Here is a 14021-nt window from a genome sequence, read left to right as displayed (position 1 = left end):
GCATTCATTTTGGTCAAAATTAGAGATGAAAAAGATTATTAAATAATCAGATTCATTCCTCTAGCAACATGGAACGTAAATACACACAGTACTTTGGAGTGCTCTGTCCAGTCTGTCTTTAAATAGCATAAGTGCTCTGGAAGATGGTTTCACTAACACCCAGTCCTTAGGAAAAATTAAGTTTTCGTTCTTCCAGATCTTCCGTTGTTTTGTGCTCTTTATAGCATGAATCATCTTTAAAATTCAGCTCAAATACTACAAACAAATATGCAGACATAGGTAGAATGAAATGTTTTAACAGGAAAAGAAGGGGGGATCACCAAGCAATGGTACACACAAATATAGGGACACAACATACCTGAAACCCTATTGTTGCTTTCTTAAAGTATACGTGAAGTCCTAGCAAACATTTTCCCTTTCATTTGTACTTGTCACTTTTATTTCAATATTCCAAATGCTCTACAAGTGCGGTAGCAAATGAAACAGCTACTCGGGGATAACTTTTGGAAATCTGGCCTTGAGTATAAAAAAAATAATCTTTTTTTTAAAATATGTATTGTTATTCAGGTTATTGCCCAGCCCTGTACTTTTTGAGCACTCAAAACTTCCTGTAAAATTCGGTTACTTTAGGCTATATATGTAAAGTGCCTAAGAACAGCTTTCAGGTAAACTTTCTATGTAGTTCAATGTGGGCTTGGGAGCAATTCTCATTAGTGTTAGTAGATTGAGAAAAAATTGATCTGGAAGGAGTTTCAAGAGATTCTTTAATCTGTTTCTGTGCTACAAGACAGGATCAATTATTTCTGAATCATTCCTTACAGAGATTTGTCTTGTCAGTCTGCTCCTAAATCCTCAGGTGACAGAGATCCCGTCATTGGTGCTGTAGAGAGAGCTTAGCAAATACAAAGACTCACAGAAGTAGGGAGGAGAAAGCAGAGAAAGAGAAACTGACCTATACAACCCATTCATTTGATCTAGAGCCGGTGGAGGAAGGGAGGAAGGTAGTAAACAAAGTGACAAAAAATATTACATTTGCATTTGCCAAGGGAGGAGTAGAAAATAGGGCTATAGACTGTTTCTAGCTGTGGCTTGGATTGTCCATATTCTTTGTGTTCATCTACACAATTTCATTAGAAAGAAGCATTATACTTTTGGGGAAGGCAGGGACAGTATTTAGTTTTGGAAAAGTAATATTAACGGATTCTTGTATTATTTTTAGAATTTAAACATTTGCTGATCAGCATTATTGTGTAGTAACCTGACTGTAAGAGAAGTTAGATTTTGGGACAATGTGCTAAAACAGCAATTAAGTGAGCCAAAATCCCAAAGAGGCATAATATGGAACTTGATTATTTTCACAGAAATAGTCTATTCTATGGTCTTCTCTCTCAAACTGCCCAGAAATCACAACTAACTGTCTTTGCTACCTGTATAAATGCATGTACATTTTATTTTAGTCTTCTTTTATTAATTACATATTTTATTTTTAGAACCTTACCATATCATTCAGTTGCTATGTCTTCTGTCTTCTGCTCAGTTTCTGCTATATGTTATTTTTTAATACAGTCACCGATTTGGTGTTTATCTTTAGATATTGATATCTGTGAAAAAGACTTGGTTTTTGCTTTATTGCTACCTTAACTATTGAAATATTCTTTTTAGTATATTGCAAGAAAGCAACTGAATGATGGCATTAGGCACCCTAACAAGATTAAAAAGAAGAGTGTTTATATATCTAACAAAGCTGTTAATTTCAGGCCTGCATTGTGGCCAGCAACATTTGATAACATTTTTCTCTTTCTCATTCTTTACACTGGCTGTCAATCACTTTGGACCATTTTTGCTCCAGTTTTGCTGAAACGGCATACTTCTCATTCCAGTTGCCTTTAACAAAGGCACGGCTTTCATTCCTAATTCTTATTAACTGATAAAATGCAGGGACTGGACCAGACTTTCTTCTCTGCTCCCACCTTCTAGTACACCTCTGTAGCTCAGGGGTGTCTATAAGCTTTTTAAGGGAATGTTCTTTATCATCCAAGTCCCATTAAATTATATAAATGTAGTTAAACAAGTGCTTTTTGCTGTTCAGTTTTACTAGAACTCCCTCATCAAAAGCAATTTTCCAGGGGGAAAACAGTCCTTTCAGTCCCAGGCCCTACGCATTCCACCAGAACTGAAATGATCCTGTGCTGAAAATCTCCACTACACCTGCAAGGAGCTACATGGTTTGAATCCATTACGTATAGAGCCAGGTGCTTAGCTAGTGTAAGTCAGAATGGCTCCATTAACTTCAGCGGACTAAGTTGCTGACTTGCAACAACACAGCATCAAGCTTTTGCTTGGATTAAGATGCCACAGGTACAGAATTTGAACACCAATAACCTTTATAAAGTGGAGCAGGGTTTGGAAACCGGAGACAGAGTTGAGGGAGACTGCTGGAAAGAAGTAAGGCTCAGGCGGAAGTTTCTGGGGCCACAAAATATCTAAGTAACTGAAAGGGAAAAGCTGGAATTTTGGATGGCAGGTGATGGGTGCCATCAGAGCATAAGCATACAGGCACAAAGCTAGCAGACAGCTTCCAGTGTCATTTTAATTCAGTTCTTAAGCACCTATCTGTCAAAATGGGTATCTTTAGGTGTAGATATAGATGTTAGAGATTTAGATGATAGCAACAGAGATGTAGATATTGATATGGACTTTACATCTTGGATTAGTCATCACATCTTCTTGGTAGCTGTTGGCCTATATTCATGACTATGTGTATTTGTGGTTTTTTTAGCATAATGGCATATTTATGGATCCAGAACTATGATCTAATACTGTATCATAAAGAACACACACAAAATTAATTACAGTTAAAATGTTAACATTTATTTTAAAATGTAGAATTAACATTTTAAAATGTATTGTTTGTTATTCAAACCTTGGTAACATCCACAATTCCTTGAAAACTTTTTCCTCTGCTCCAAAGGCCTTGAAGAGAGCTGCAGTCCAATCCCCGGCGACCCGTATGTGAACACTGAAGAAGTCCTCCTCGGGAGCTGAGGTAAGGGTGAAAGGGTGCCACTCCAGCTGTGAGACAGATGGGCACTGTAGAAAGATATATTGACCAGGTCCCATTTTAAAGCCGTGTTTCTTCATGTGAAGCTCAAGAACTCCAGAGGAATGTGTCACCACCTGAACAATAATAAGAGGACCTGTTTTATTTTCCTTCAGAAGAGTAACTGTTTCCATTAGATTACAGGTGACTTTGCAACCATTTCTGCTTGAGTTCAACCACAAGCTAATGCAAATTGGGATGCACAGTAATTTTTAAATGTCCTGTAGATTATGCCCTAAACTGCATGTTGCAGTGCTGTTGCTGCCCAATAGCTTGAGAGCACGTACAGTGTGTATCGTGGGGCAGTTTGCTTTGTGAGTGTAAAAGACAGAGGAAAGGCTGTAATGGTTCAACAATTTGTCAACTTTCTATCTTAATAGAGCCTATGAAAAAGTATTCCTTAATTGTCTGGAATAATTTCCCAGTTTTACTCTCATGTGACACAATTAACATGCATGGGATTACTCTCATGTGACACAATTAACATGCATGGGATTATTGTTGGTTTGGCAAGAAGAAAAGAGCCCAGTGAGCTCAATTCTAATATACTTTTATTAAGAGGTAATCTCAGTTAAGCAGCCAGTTTTATATGTCACACATAGTATACTGAGATTCTCAGATCACAGCCACTCTGTGAAATCAGCAGCAAGACTTATCCAACATGCTTTTCCTCTCACACAAGATAAGCCTGTTTCTGATTGCCAGCTTGATATGTGTGGACTTGGCTGCTTCAATAGCGCCATTCCCCATCCATTCTGCTGTGACTTAAATAGGCCCTTAGCGCACAGAGATATTTACAACTGGGATACATTGTTACAGTAGTATTAATGAAGCTTCGACTATTTATGCTAACTGATAATATAACCCTTAATCTCCTTGGAAGCCTCCAGATTTGAAAGTAAAAACCGTGTTCTACTGAAGTCGAGGGCATTTACTGCAGTGGAACATGGTTTCAGTTCATTAAAAAGAGAGACCCTCTGCGCAGATGTTTGTGTTATGGTGGTGTAAAGTCTGGTACTTCATTAATCAAGTTTGGTCCTGTATGGAATATTCTTATGGACTTGCTATTGGAATAAATGCAAAACCTAAAATCAATACTTGGCTGAAACCGTGGTAATGATGGAGGAACTGCTGAAGCTAGGAGTGAAAAATGAGGTCATAATATAGAGAATTTACCTATAAAAGATAAAAAAAGTCATTGACATAACATTTCTTTTACGCAGACATGCAAGCTATGTTACGTACCTTAGTAATGACCACCTCCTGTTGAAATCTCCAGAATCTAACAATTCTTTCACAGATGTACAACACCATAGGACTTAAGACCCACATCCAAGCCTGTAGAAAGTTTCATTTTAAAAAACAACATTTATTTGAATGTCTGAAAAAATATTTTGCATTTCAGGTTTAAATCAGCAGGTAGCCTAAAATGAAATTATTTGATTTCTCTTCTGTGATTTTTGGTTCGCCTTTCTCAAGAGAGTATTTCTGTTGCTACTGTAGCAGTTCTGGCTTTCTTGTGGAATAGACATATGGGACTCCTTCACAGATGCACTCCAAAAGCGGCGCTAATATCTATCTGTATTCTGGCCAAGAAGAGTCCTTTAAAATCTTTTCCTACTGAAAGGCAAAAGGATTAATCTATTTAGGTGTTACATATAGTTGTCATTAGACCTGAAGATGTATAGATGCATACATCTATACAATATTATCCATAGCCTTACTATTTTTTTGCTCTTCAATGTCTAAAATATTTCAGAAGGGTCAGATAGGAATAGCTTTTATTGTCAGCTGTGAGTTTTCTGATGCTGCATGAGAAAACATTAAGTCCCAAATATTCAATTAGAGGAATGGGATACGTTTTCATTTAATCCATTAGTTGGCTCTGTATCAATAAATGTGGTTTTTTGATCTAGGATACTAAGCTGGTCATACTTTAAGTATTGCAGATGATTGCTGTGCTTGTACTTGCTAATCGTATGTACTGATCACTGTAACAATCAAAGATATTTGGCTATTCAAGTATACTAGCTGATGATTTCACTGAGTTGCACTGGTAGCTAAGATAATTAGATGTAATTGAATCTTCATGATTTAAAAAAATCTTTTTTTTTTTTCTAGAAGAGATACTGTTTTATTTCCAGTTTTGTTAATTACACAGCTCATTCTAGCAAACTGAAGACTCCACAATCAAGTGGCTTTTAAAATTTCCAAAGAGTAACTTTACTTGCTGAAACATTGACTTTGCTCCACAAGCTGGGTAACAGGGGTTATAAAGTATCTTTTATGAGAAGCAAGCCATAAACTTACATGGCTTTCTTAGAAAGTGCTAAGAGGATGGAGTGGCAATTTCCCAAGGTTAAGTCTCGAAAATTAAATTAAAAAAAATGCATGATTTAATAATGGGAAGAAACCAGCCTAAGCCAGAAGATTCTCAGTTAAAGCAGAAACTCAACACATCCGTTGTCCCTAAATACTACAGGTGTCTCTGCACAGTGGGTAATCTCACGTCTTGAATATATTTGCATATATCAAGCCACAATAATGATGAGACCTGTTTTTCCTCCCTTCCATTTGTGCTACCTGTAAATAAAAGCATGTGACAAGAATGTTAAGGTTGCGGGCTACCCTCTGAGAGAGCTCAGCTGAGATTTCAAAGGTGCCATCGCTCCAGTGCAATGGAGCATTGAGTCCAAAATATCTTTTGGCTGGTTTGGGACAACAGGGCATCCACCAGGAGGGATGGGCTGCTAGGCAATACGGCTCCTGGCCGGCTAATCAGGGCATTGGTATTCTTGCCCAAGTGGTGTTTCCTCCTGTAATGAGAATGAACTGAGATGGGGCAGCGATGGCTCAGGAGGGGCTGCGAGGATAAAAGTCCAGACACCCTGGGTACAACACAAGTGCTTCATTGTCCTCAGTGCGAGCCAGATCGGGCTCCTACCTGCTGAAATATGGAGGAGGGGAGCAGATGTGGCATGACTGAGCGAGGGGCTCCGCCGCAGAAGCCTCCCCCGGGAGCCGTGGCCAGTGGGGCGTGCAGTCTGGTGTCACCTCACGCAATCCCAGCTGTGCACGAGGCTGTGCCCTCCCTGCTCAGTCCCACCTGCACCTGCCCCTGCCGGTGCCGCGCAAGCCTTGTCATGGCTTTTTAGCCTCTGAATGAATTTGTGCTATCTATCTGCGGTGTCTAGCAGGTATCACACCATAGCACACTACCCATCCAGCAAAGCACTGTTCTTATAGATGATCTATGTGCCATATGGTATTATCACAATTCATTTAAAGTAATGGGACTTTGCTAGTATGGCCTTGGGTATGCAGGAAAGTGTGGCAAAATAGGTTTAACACGGAGAAGTGGAAGTTCTCTCCAGTTAGCTTTATGATAATGAATGTCAAGACATGCTGTTGGAAGCAAGCTCATGTCTATATTCATGGTGCGTAGCCATGTATTGATTTTTATGGCGACGTTGTAGCTGAAATTTTTAGAGAGGCATTCATTTTCTCATTAATATGCGGATTGGATAGTGGCTAACAATAGTTTAGTTTAAGAAAAAATCTATGTCAGCCATTAAAAAAGCTACAAGACACTGAATGCTAATTTTTCTCCTTTACTTTAGGATTTCCTCTGGTATATTTTCTCTTTTTGGAAGAAACAACAAAAACTTGCATATGAGCAATCTAAATCTCGAGCTGTAAATGTTAAATGATTTTGTTTGGATGCTAGACATCTGACATACTGTACAAGTCTGCTACTTAATTACCCCCTGTGGATTTGCAATCTTGTTGCAGCAAAACTACCCTTCCGTGGGACATTTTTCCTGCCTTTCGCCTTTCCCTTTCATAATTCATTGTTTCAAACTCTCTCCTTATTACCTGACTTAAGACATCAAGGCTGGACAATATGAAGCATGTGCCCCGAAGCAAGGACATAATTTTATCTCCAACTTATTCTCCCTTGGTATTTAGACTATCCATATTAAAGTACTATTAGTTAAAATAATAATATTAATTTGCATCCCTAGCTTTACTGTTCCATTGTATTTTCTGTATGTCTACCCTCATAAGGTTTTCACTTGGAGGCTACGTTTGTGCAATGAACACATCAAGGATATTGGTGATACTGAATAATTCAAAATTAATGTACACAACAGATTTAAACAGAGTACAATTCTGAAATCCATACCCTTCAAAGGGAGCGTTGCCTAACTAAAGGATCTTCCAGAAATAAAAATTATTATTAATGACACCAAAATTTTATACATCACTCTTCATCTGTACCTGTCTATACTGACAGAGGAGGTCGGGATCACTATCTTAAAGCACAGGGAGAGGTCATGGAACAGAAATGTGCAACTACTCTCTAAACATGACACTAAGTGCCAGTCAGTAGCGTACACTCCAGCCCTCTGCTCCCCAAGACATTTGGCCTCCCAAGGAAGAACATTAAGTTAAAAACAGAAGACAAACATCACTCTTACCACAGGTTTGTTGCCAGAAAACTGCGGCAAAGGGCACTGAGTGGCGTTCTCCCATTCCAAGTAGTGATCTTTACAGTAAGTGACATTGTGAAGCAGCAGGCTCTGAGACGTCTGACCTCGGACAAGCTGACTTAAAACAAAAATGTTCATCAGTGATATGCCTCTTTGCAAGGTTTCTGTGCATCTGTAGGTTTTGCCCTAGTAATCGAATGCAGATCAGGAGATAACTGAAAGTTCAAGAACTGGCCATTTCAACCCTGTTCTGCTCTCTTGTTCAGATTACCTTTCGTTAGCTTTGCCATGACTTTTTGACCAAATGCAAGAAGTGTGTTATAGTATTGGTATACATCAATGTAGCTGAAGTGTAGAGAGTCCTTGCGTAGAAAATTTACATTTTGCTGTTTATGGCAAAATTAGAATGATTTCCAAGTTCTTTGGAGCAGGCACTTTGACCTCCTCTGTATAAGAGCATCTGCTGTTCTTTAGAAAAATAATAAAATTTAATAGTGACAGACTTTCTCTTTCCTTTGCTGCTTTCTGAATGCATTTTTAAAAGCTGCAAATAAAGTTGGAGGACCATAATTAGATGTATACTCTCTAAACATATTAAAGTCTAGCTTCTTTACTTCTGAGAATGTTAATGATGTGAATTTTCCCAAACATATCAATCCTGACTGTTCAGTTTAAATGGGTTTCAGCTGGTGTTGATTTTTGGTAGAGAAGGAAGACTTTATGGGGAAACCCTGTTTCATATTGTTCCTCTGAATTTTCTCTTCCATACTTACTTTGGCTCTACAACGTTAGACTGTCCTGCCCACTAGTCTAACAAGAGACAAGGAGATAAGAAGTGCTGCCTTCTTTTACGTGGCAATGTCATCGGCTGCCACCAGTTCAGACAGAAAGACAGAAAAGGAGGTAGGCTTGAGCGAGTTTTGTTCAGTCATCTGGGAAGGAGGAAGAGGTGGGAATTGGATGAAACCTTGCGTTTTGACTCCTTTTCATAAATGGGGTAGTGGTAGGGATGTGCTGGGGCAGCAGGGAGCTGCTCTGTTGCAGCGCACTCCAAGCCTGGAGCAAGCAGCATGCTCATTGAATGCTATCAATAGGGCTGTTAAATAAGTGTCCCCTTTTTGGGGAAGTCTCTTGCTGAGGAGTGTCGATCAGCTGGCTAGGCAGAGGGAGCTTACAAAGCTGAAGGTTTAAAGGGTTCATTATAGTTGTTTGAAATTGCATTCTAAAAGATTTGCCAGTGAGAGGGGAGGGGGCCATTTTAATCAGGCCAGGATACAGTGTATAGCATTTGTTTGCAGCTGTGCCTCTGAAACTTGCAACTAATTAATTGGGCCAATTTCAGGAACACTCAAAGCCAGACTGAATGTGGCAGCTCTCAAATCACAAGGAAAGAGGTGAGAAAAGTAACACGCCAGAAAACATTGTACTGGCCTGCTCCCTGCCCCATGGTGACACCACATACCTCCAGAGAACAGGCACACACACACTGCTGTGGGCTAGGAAGTTCCTCTGTGTCAAAGAGTAGTGGTCTGTACATACTTTAGTGGTGGCCAATATCATCTGAATGTTTTACGAAACAGACATAAAAAGTGTATTATGATAACACCAAGTGACTCTGTCCTTAGGTCTAGAAAAGCTTACCTACAGCTTGAGGCCATGTGTACGCTAGATAGTCAGCAGGAAAAGATCTATGGACCAAAGCAGTCTTTGTTGAGGGCCTTGCAATGAACACATTTGAGGGCTACCTAAGGCTTAGGACTAGGTCTGTTTTGGTCCTGTGAATGGATCACTTGTTAGTGCTTGGCACACAGAGATGCATTCCTGTCAGTGTAGTTTCATCCCAAACCACTCTGTGTTATGCAGTCCAGGGATTGCGCCATGGTATAAGCCAAACCTAGGAGGTGAGGAGGACCGTGAGATTTGCCTCAAAACTGCACTCCCTATCTGAATTAAAATGTCAATGTAGATGCACCACTGTAGATTCACATTAACAGTATCACAAAGAAATGAGAAAAGGAAATGGGGGAAAGCACAAAAGGGAGAAGAAGCAGAAGATGTCAGTGGAGCTGGAAATGGAAGATGAAAATGTTTCAGCACTGGGCACCTTCTTACTCTAACTCTGCATCGACAGGGGATTTCGCAGTCCCTGAGCTTCTCAGGGAGGCTCCCCTGAACCTGCTGTCCCTCGGTGTAAGAACCAGAGCCCTGCACCAAGAGGATGAACCTTCCTCTTGTGCTGAGGAACAAGGAGACAGTCAGTGACCTGGCAGTCATCCCTCTCCGTAAAAGCCACCTGACTGGACTAGTCATAAACTTGAGTTGTTTGTTACTGCAGTCATTTAAACCTGGTTTGTAATATAGTGCCTACTGCTACTGTGCAGTTTTTTTCTGTGGTGAGGAAATTTGGGGTTCTTTTTCCCACAAAGAATGTCAAAACCACTTTACATTTATGGATGCAGAGGAGAATGGGCACAGGGACATCCACCATAGGGTAGCTGACATGCTGAAAGCTTGTCAGGCTTGTACAAGCTCTCTCGCAAAATGCCTGACAAGAGCTATGAGCAGAAGGTCTATCCCCTATTAATTTGAATCCACAAAGGTTTGATTCCTAATCTGTAATGCCCCAAGTTCCCAGGGATGAAAATTCATTCAGATTGATGCATTGATAAGGTGCAGTTTGTCAGATGGTAGAAGAGTGGTTAAAAGAACTAAACCACACTTTTAGTCCACAGAAAAGTGGTGTGTTTTAATTCCAAAATGCTTTCATTTTGCAATCTGTCTCCAAGCAAAGATCCCAGCAGTTTGTTAATAGAAAAGCAAAGGATTATAGATTTGAATCATGTTTCATCTCAAACTGTGTACATATACCCCATGTAGTTTATGCAGACACTTACCCCATACCATGGATTATTAAACCAATGAAGAAAACCACGAAGAGGTGATGGGTATACCAGAACACTTCATAGCATGACCTTCTGATGAGCTCAGTGGATGAAGTCATGATCAGAATTAAAGCCACAGTTATCACAACTCCAGTTATTCCAGCTATGGTGGTTAGTACCTCTCCTGTTGTGTTCTAGAATAAGAATACATTATTAGTATTAGTAGTTATTGTTGTTATAATTGTTATTTTTATTACTACTTCTGTTACTGTTACTATTGTTACTGTTGCTGCTATTACATATAAAGCCAAAATCTAAGAAATATTTTCAGCATAGGAACAAAACCAGAACAAGACATGGATGCAAGGCAAACCTCCATTTTACCACAGAAGAGCATGGAAAAATATTCTTCTGCTCTATTTCCACTCAGGCTTATCCCAGACAGATGTGTAAATGTTTGCTGCCACTTACTTATTTCAGGAATTGAAAGGAGGAAATTAGACAGTCTCATTAGTACTTTTATCTATTTTGCTTATGAAAAAGTGTCTCAGAAAAAAAGGAAAATTATTAGAGAAATGAGAAGATTAAACCTAGAGATGTAATAAGCAAAACAGCACTAGAAACCAGCTTATTCATTTGAGGGTGATAAAGTGAGGTGCTAAGACACCTGGAACCATAATGGTGTGGAGCTCTTTTGTACTTATTTTACTTCAAAGTTTGTGGGTTTTTAGCAGCCCTGAAATGGTGTATAAAAATGGCATGCTCTCATTTACCTAAACAGCGTATCTCATTTACCTGTTCCTTACATTTAGCTGGAGGTACATTGGAAAATACTTGGGTTTATTTTTTAAAAGACATATTTATATTTACATTTTTATGCTCATCAGTGATGAAACATTAATATGCTGGGCTAGAACATGTTCTTTCTTGTTCATGACTCACAGACATTAGCACAGGTCTGTTACACCTGTCTAAACCCACCAAAATAAACTGAAGTGAGAATGAAGATTTATTTTGAACACAACAGTCAGATGCTGATGTCAGTTGTAAAGTGCAAATCATGAAGAACAGCAGTAAAAATCTCACACGCAAGATGAGGCTCAAGCTAAATATGCCAGCAGTGTGTAAATAAAGTCCCCATTTGGCCTGCAAAGCATATATGTCTGTTTTCCTGGTGCTGATGCACAGGAATGAAGGAGCTCAGCATGCCTTCTGGATCCTCAGTTGGTTCTACAGCTTAATACACTAGGAGAAAAAACCACTATATTGTACTCATTTGATATGGAAATCCTAGAGGTGATAAAATTCCACAATGCCATTTTTACAGTCACTTTTTACAGTAAAATCATTCTTTCAAATGTTTACACTTGACAGCACACAGTACATTTTCAAATTGGTGCCTGTGAAGAGTGTGTTCAGATCCTATTACATATTAACAGGATTGATCTAGGTGATATTTTGAACATTTCCACTACAGCAGCTAGTTTGAATGTTGAGATGAAACAAGGAAAAATGTCAAAGACACTTAGTACATTGCTACTACAGGGGTAGGATGAAACTGAAAAGAAAGCCTCAATTGTCGCTCTCAGAACTTTCTTCTCTGAAGTTAGAAGCAATCTTTTGTTTTCCTTCATAATTTATTAATTCTGAGTGTAGCTACTGAGACACAAGTGGGCAATAAAAGAAATACAAATATTAGAGGCTAGAGTAAAATCTAGGCTATAAATTAGAAGGTAATTGTGGGGCATATTACTGTAAGAAATCTGGGAAAGGATCTCAAAAAAATGCTATTCTTCCTCCTCAAGGGTATTTAGGATTTTAATGCTAATTAGAGGCCTACCTCACAATTATATCACCATGGGAAGCCTTAGTGGAGAAAAAAATGCCTACTGAAAGATGGTAGGTTCCTGTCCGGAGCTGTGAGCTTTCTTCGGTTCCTGGGGAACACCTCATGTGCATGTGGTGAGAGTGGGCACTGGGGGTACTGAAAGACTGTGCAGCTGCGTCCTTGGCTCGCTGTCCTATTCTGATAAACCTGACTACGTTGTCAACACTAACATGAAGACTTTTTTATTCATACCATTGAGACCATTAATTTGGCTGATTTTCCTCAAACTTGAGAATTGTTTACTTGTTTGTTTTGAAAGATGCAAAAATCACACTAAGCTGGAAAGGAACTGAGAAAAAACAGAACAAAATGCCTTGTAACTGAAAAGTATTATCAAATTCTACTGACTGTTGTCCAGCCATTGTCTCACTTTGTTTCTTGTTTCAGTGGAGCACACCACTGATCGAAAGAGCCCCACTCCCTGGTGTTCAAGCAGACTTTATTGCGTGCTGGCTATGTGGGAATTTTCTAAAGAGCAGAAACAGTATCTATGGGAGTCTCACCAGGGCCATTTCAACCCTGGAGTATGTAACAGTATAAAACACTATACACAAGTGAATATATAACATAAATATGATGTATAGTATAATGGAATAGGGAAAAAAGCTGATTAACTTTTGCATGTTTTACATGCCCACCTTGCAGAAAGGGTCTGTTTTTCTTTATGTTATGAGTATTATAAGGAAGAGCTTATAATGCTGTTGTGAGATAGCCAAGGAAGTGGACAGGAGGCACAGTCACTTTTTTCCCCAAAGCAAGCAGAACCATTTATTTGCAGGGCTGAGGTGCCCATAATCCAGCTTGGCTCTGAAGAGCACACAGTGGCACTAGCTTCCCTGTGCACTGCTTCCTATATGCAGCAAACCTCCACGTGGTTTTGCACGTGCTCTTCCCCGGGCAGCTGCATTTGACATGTAACAAGGCAGAATCAACCCCCAGATAGGGAAGATACTGCACAACCATGGGGAGAGACAAATAGCAGCTGTGAAAGAAATACTGTTAAGGGCTATTGCTGTTTTTCTTTTCTTTCTGGAAGGAGGTTGTGTTTGTTCCATGTACTGATAGTTTAGTTTAGTTTTTTTAAAATTCTTTGCAGGTTCATTTCATTGTCTACTATTCACAATGATCCTCATCCTGCCCCCCCCAGCTGTCTCCTGACAAACTAATTAAAATACTGCAGGCATTTCTTTGAGCTTAGTAACCTGAAAATTGCAGCTCTGAGTAAGTGTTTTCAGCTGAAATTGAGGTTAACCTTTGGCAGCACCTTCTCGCTCTGGTTAAAAGGCTTTGAAATACAGTTTTACCGACAATAGAATCCACAGAGGAAAACTTTTTAGATGAGGAAAACCAAAAAGTGACAGCTTACCGTTTCATAGGTCCTGATTGGGTTCAAGTAGCTTTCATTTGGGCTCTTGCCAAGGCCAGAAAGTTTATTCCGTAACTCCCCGGCTTCCTTTGACTGGCTGGTATGATACCGCTCGATGTTGATCAAGTGGGCAACAATATGGATGGCTGCATGAGAGAAAGAGTGGTGTGAAATTACAGGCACACTTGTACGTGTCCACAGTGCCAGAAGGACCTTCATTAAGCACACTACGAACTATTTGAAAAGCTGGGGCATAAACTGAGAGCTTTGCATGGGTTAAGCTGACAATTAA

The 14021-nt window shown here is 39.5% G+C and overlaps 1 protein-coding gene across 1 annotated transcript in view; it reads right to left on the bottom strand.

The window, feature by feature from the left end:
• The window catches only part of NOX3 (NADPH oxidase 3), a 39425-nt gene that overhangs the window by 13888 nt on the left and 11516 nt on the right, over nt 1-14021 (bottom strand). The window contains exons 5-9 of the mRNA XM_052785783.1: nt 13730-13875; nt 10488-10669; nt 7582-7711; nt 4346-4438; nt 2924-3177 (exon numbers count right to left, since the gene is read on the bottom strand). Of these exons, the coding sequence (XP_052641743.1) occupies nt 2924-3177; nt 4346-4438; nt 7582-7711; nt 10488-10669; nt 13730-13875 (805 nt within the window). The remainder of the gene's footprint in view (nt 1-2923; nt 3178-4345; nt 4439-7581; nt 7712-10487; nt 10670-13729; nt 13876-14021) is intronic.

Source organism: Harpia harpyja, chromosome 4 (genome assembly GCF_026419915.1).
Source record: "Harpia harpyja isolate bHarHar1 chromosome 4, bHarHar1 primary haplotype, whole genome shotgun sequence".
NCBI classification, from domain to species: domain Eukaryota; kingdom Metazoa; phylum Chordata; class Aves; order Accipitriformes; family Accipitridae; genus Harpia; species Harpia harpyja.
The sequence above is the reverse complement of the archived record's forward strand: the minus strand, read 5'-3'. Positions and strand labels throughout refer to the sequence as shown.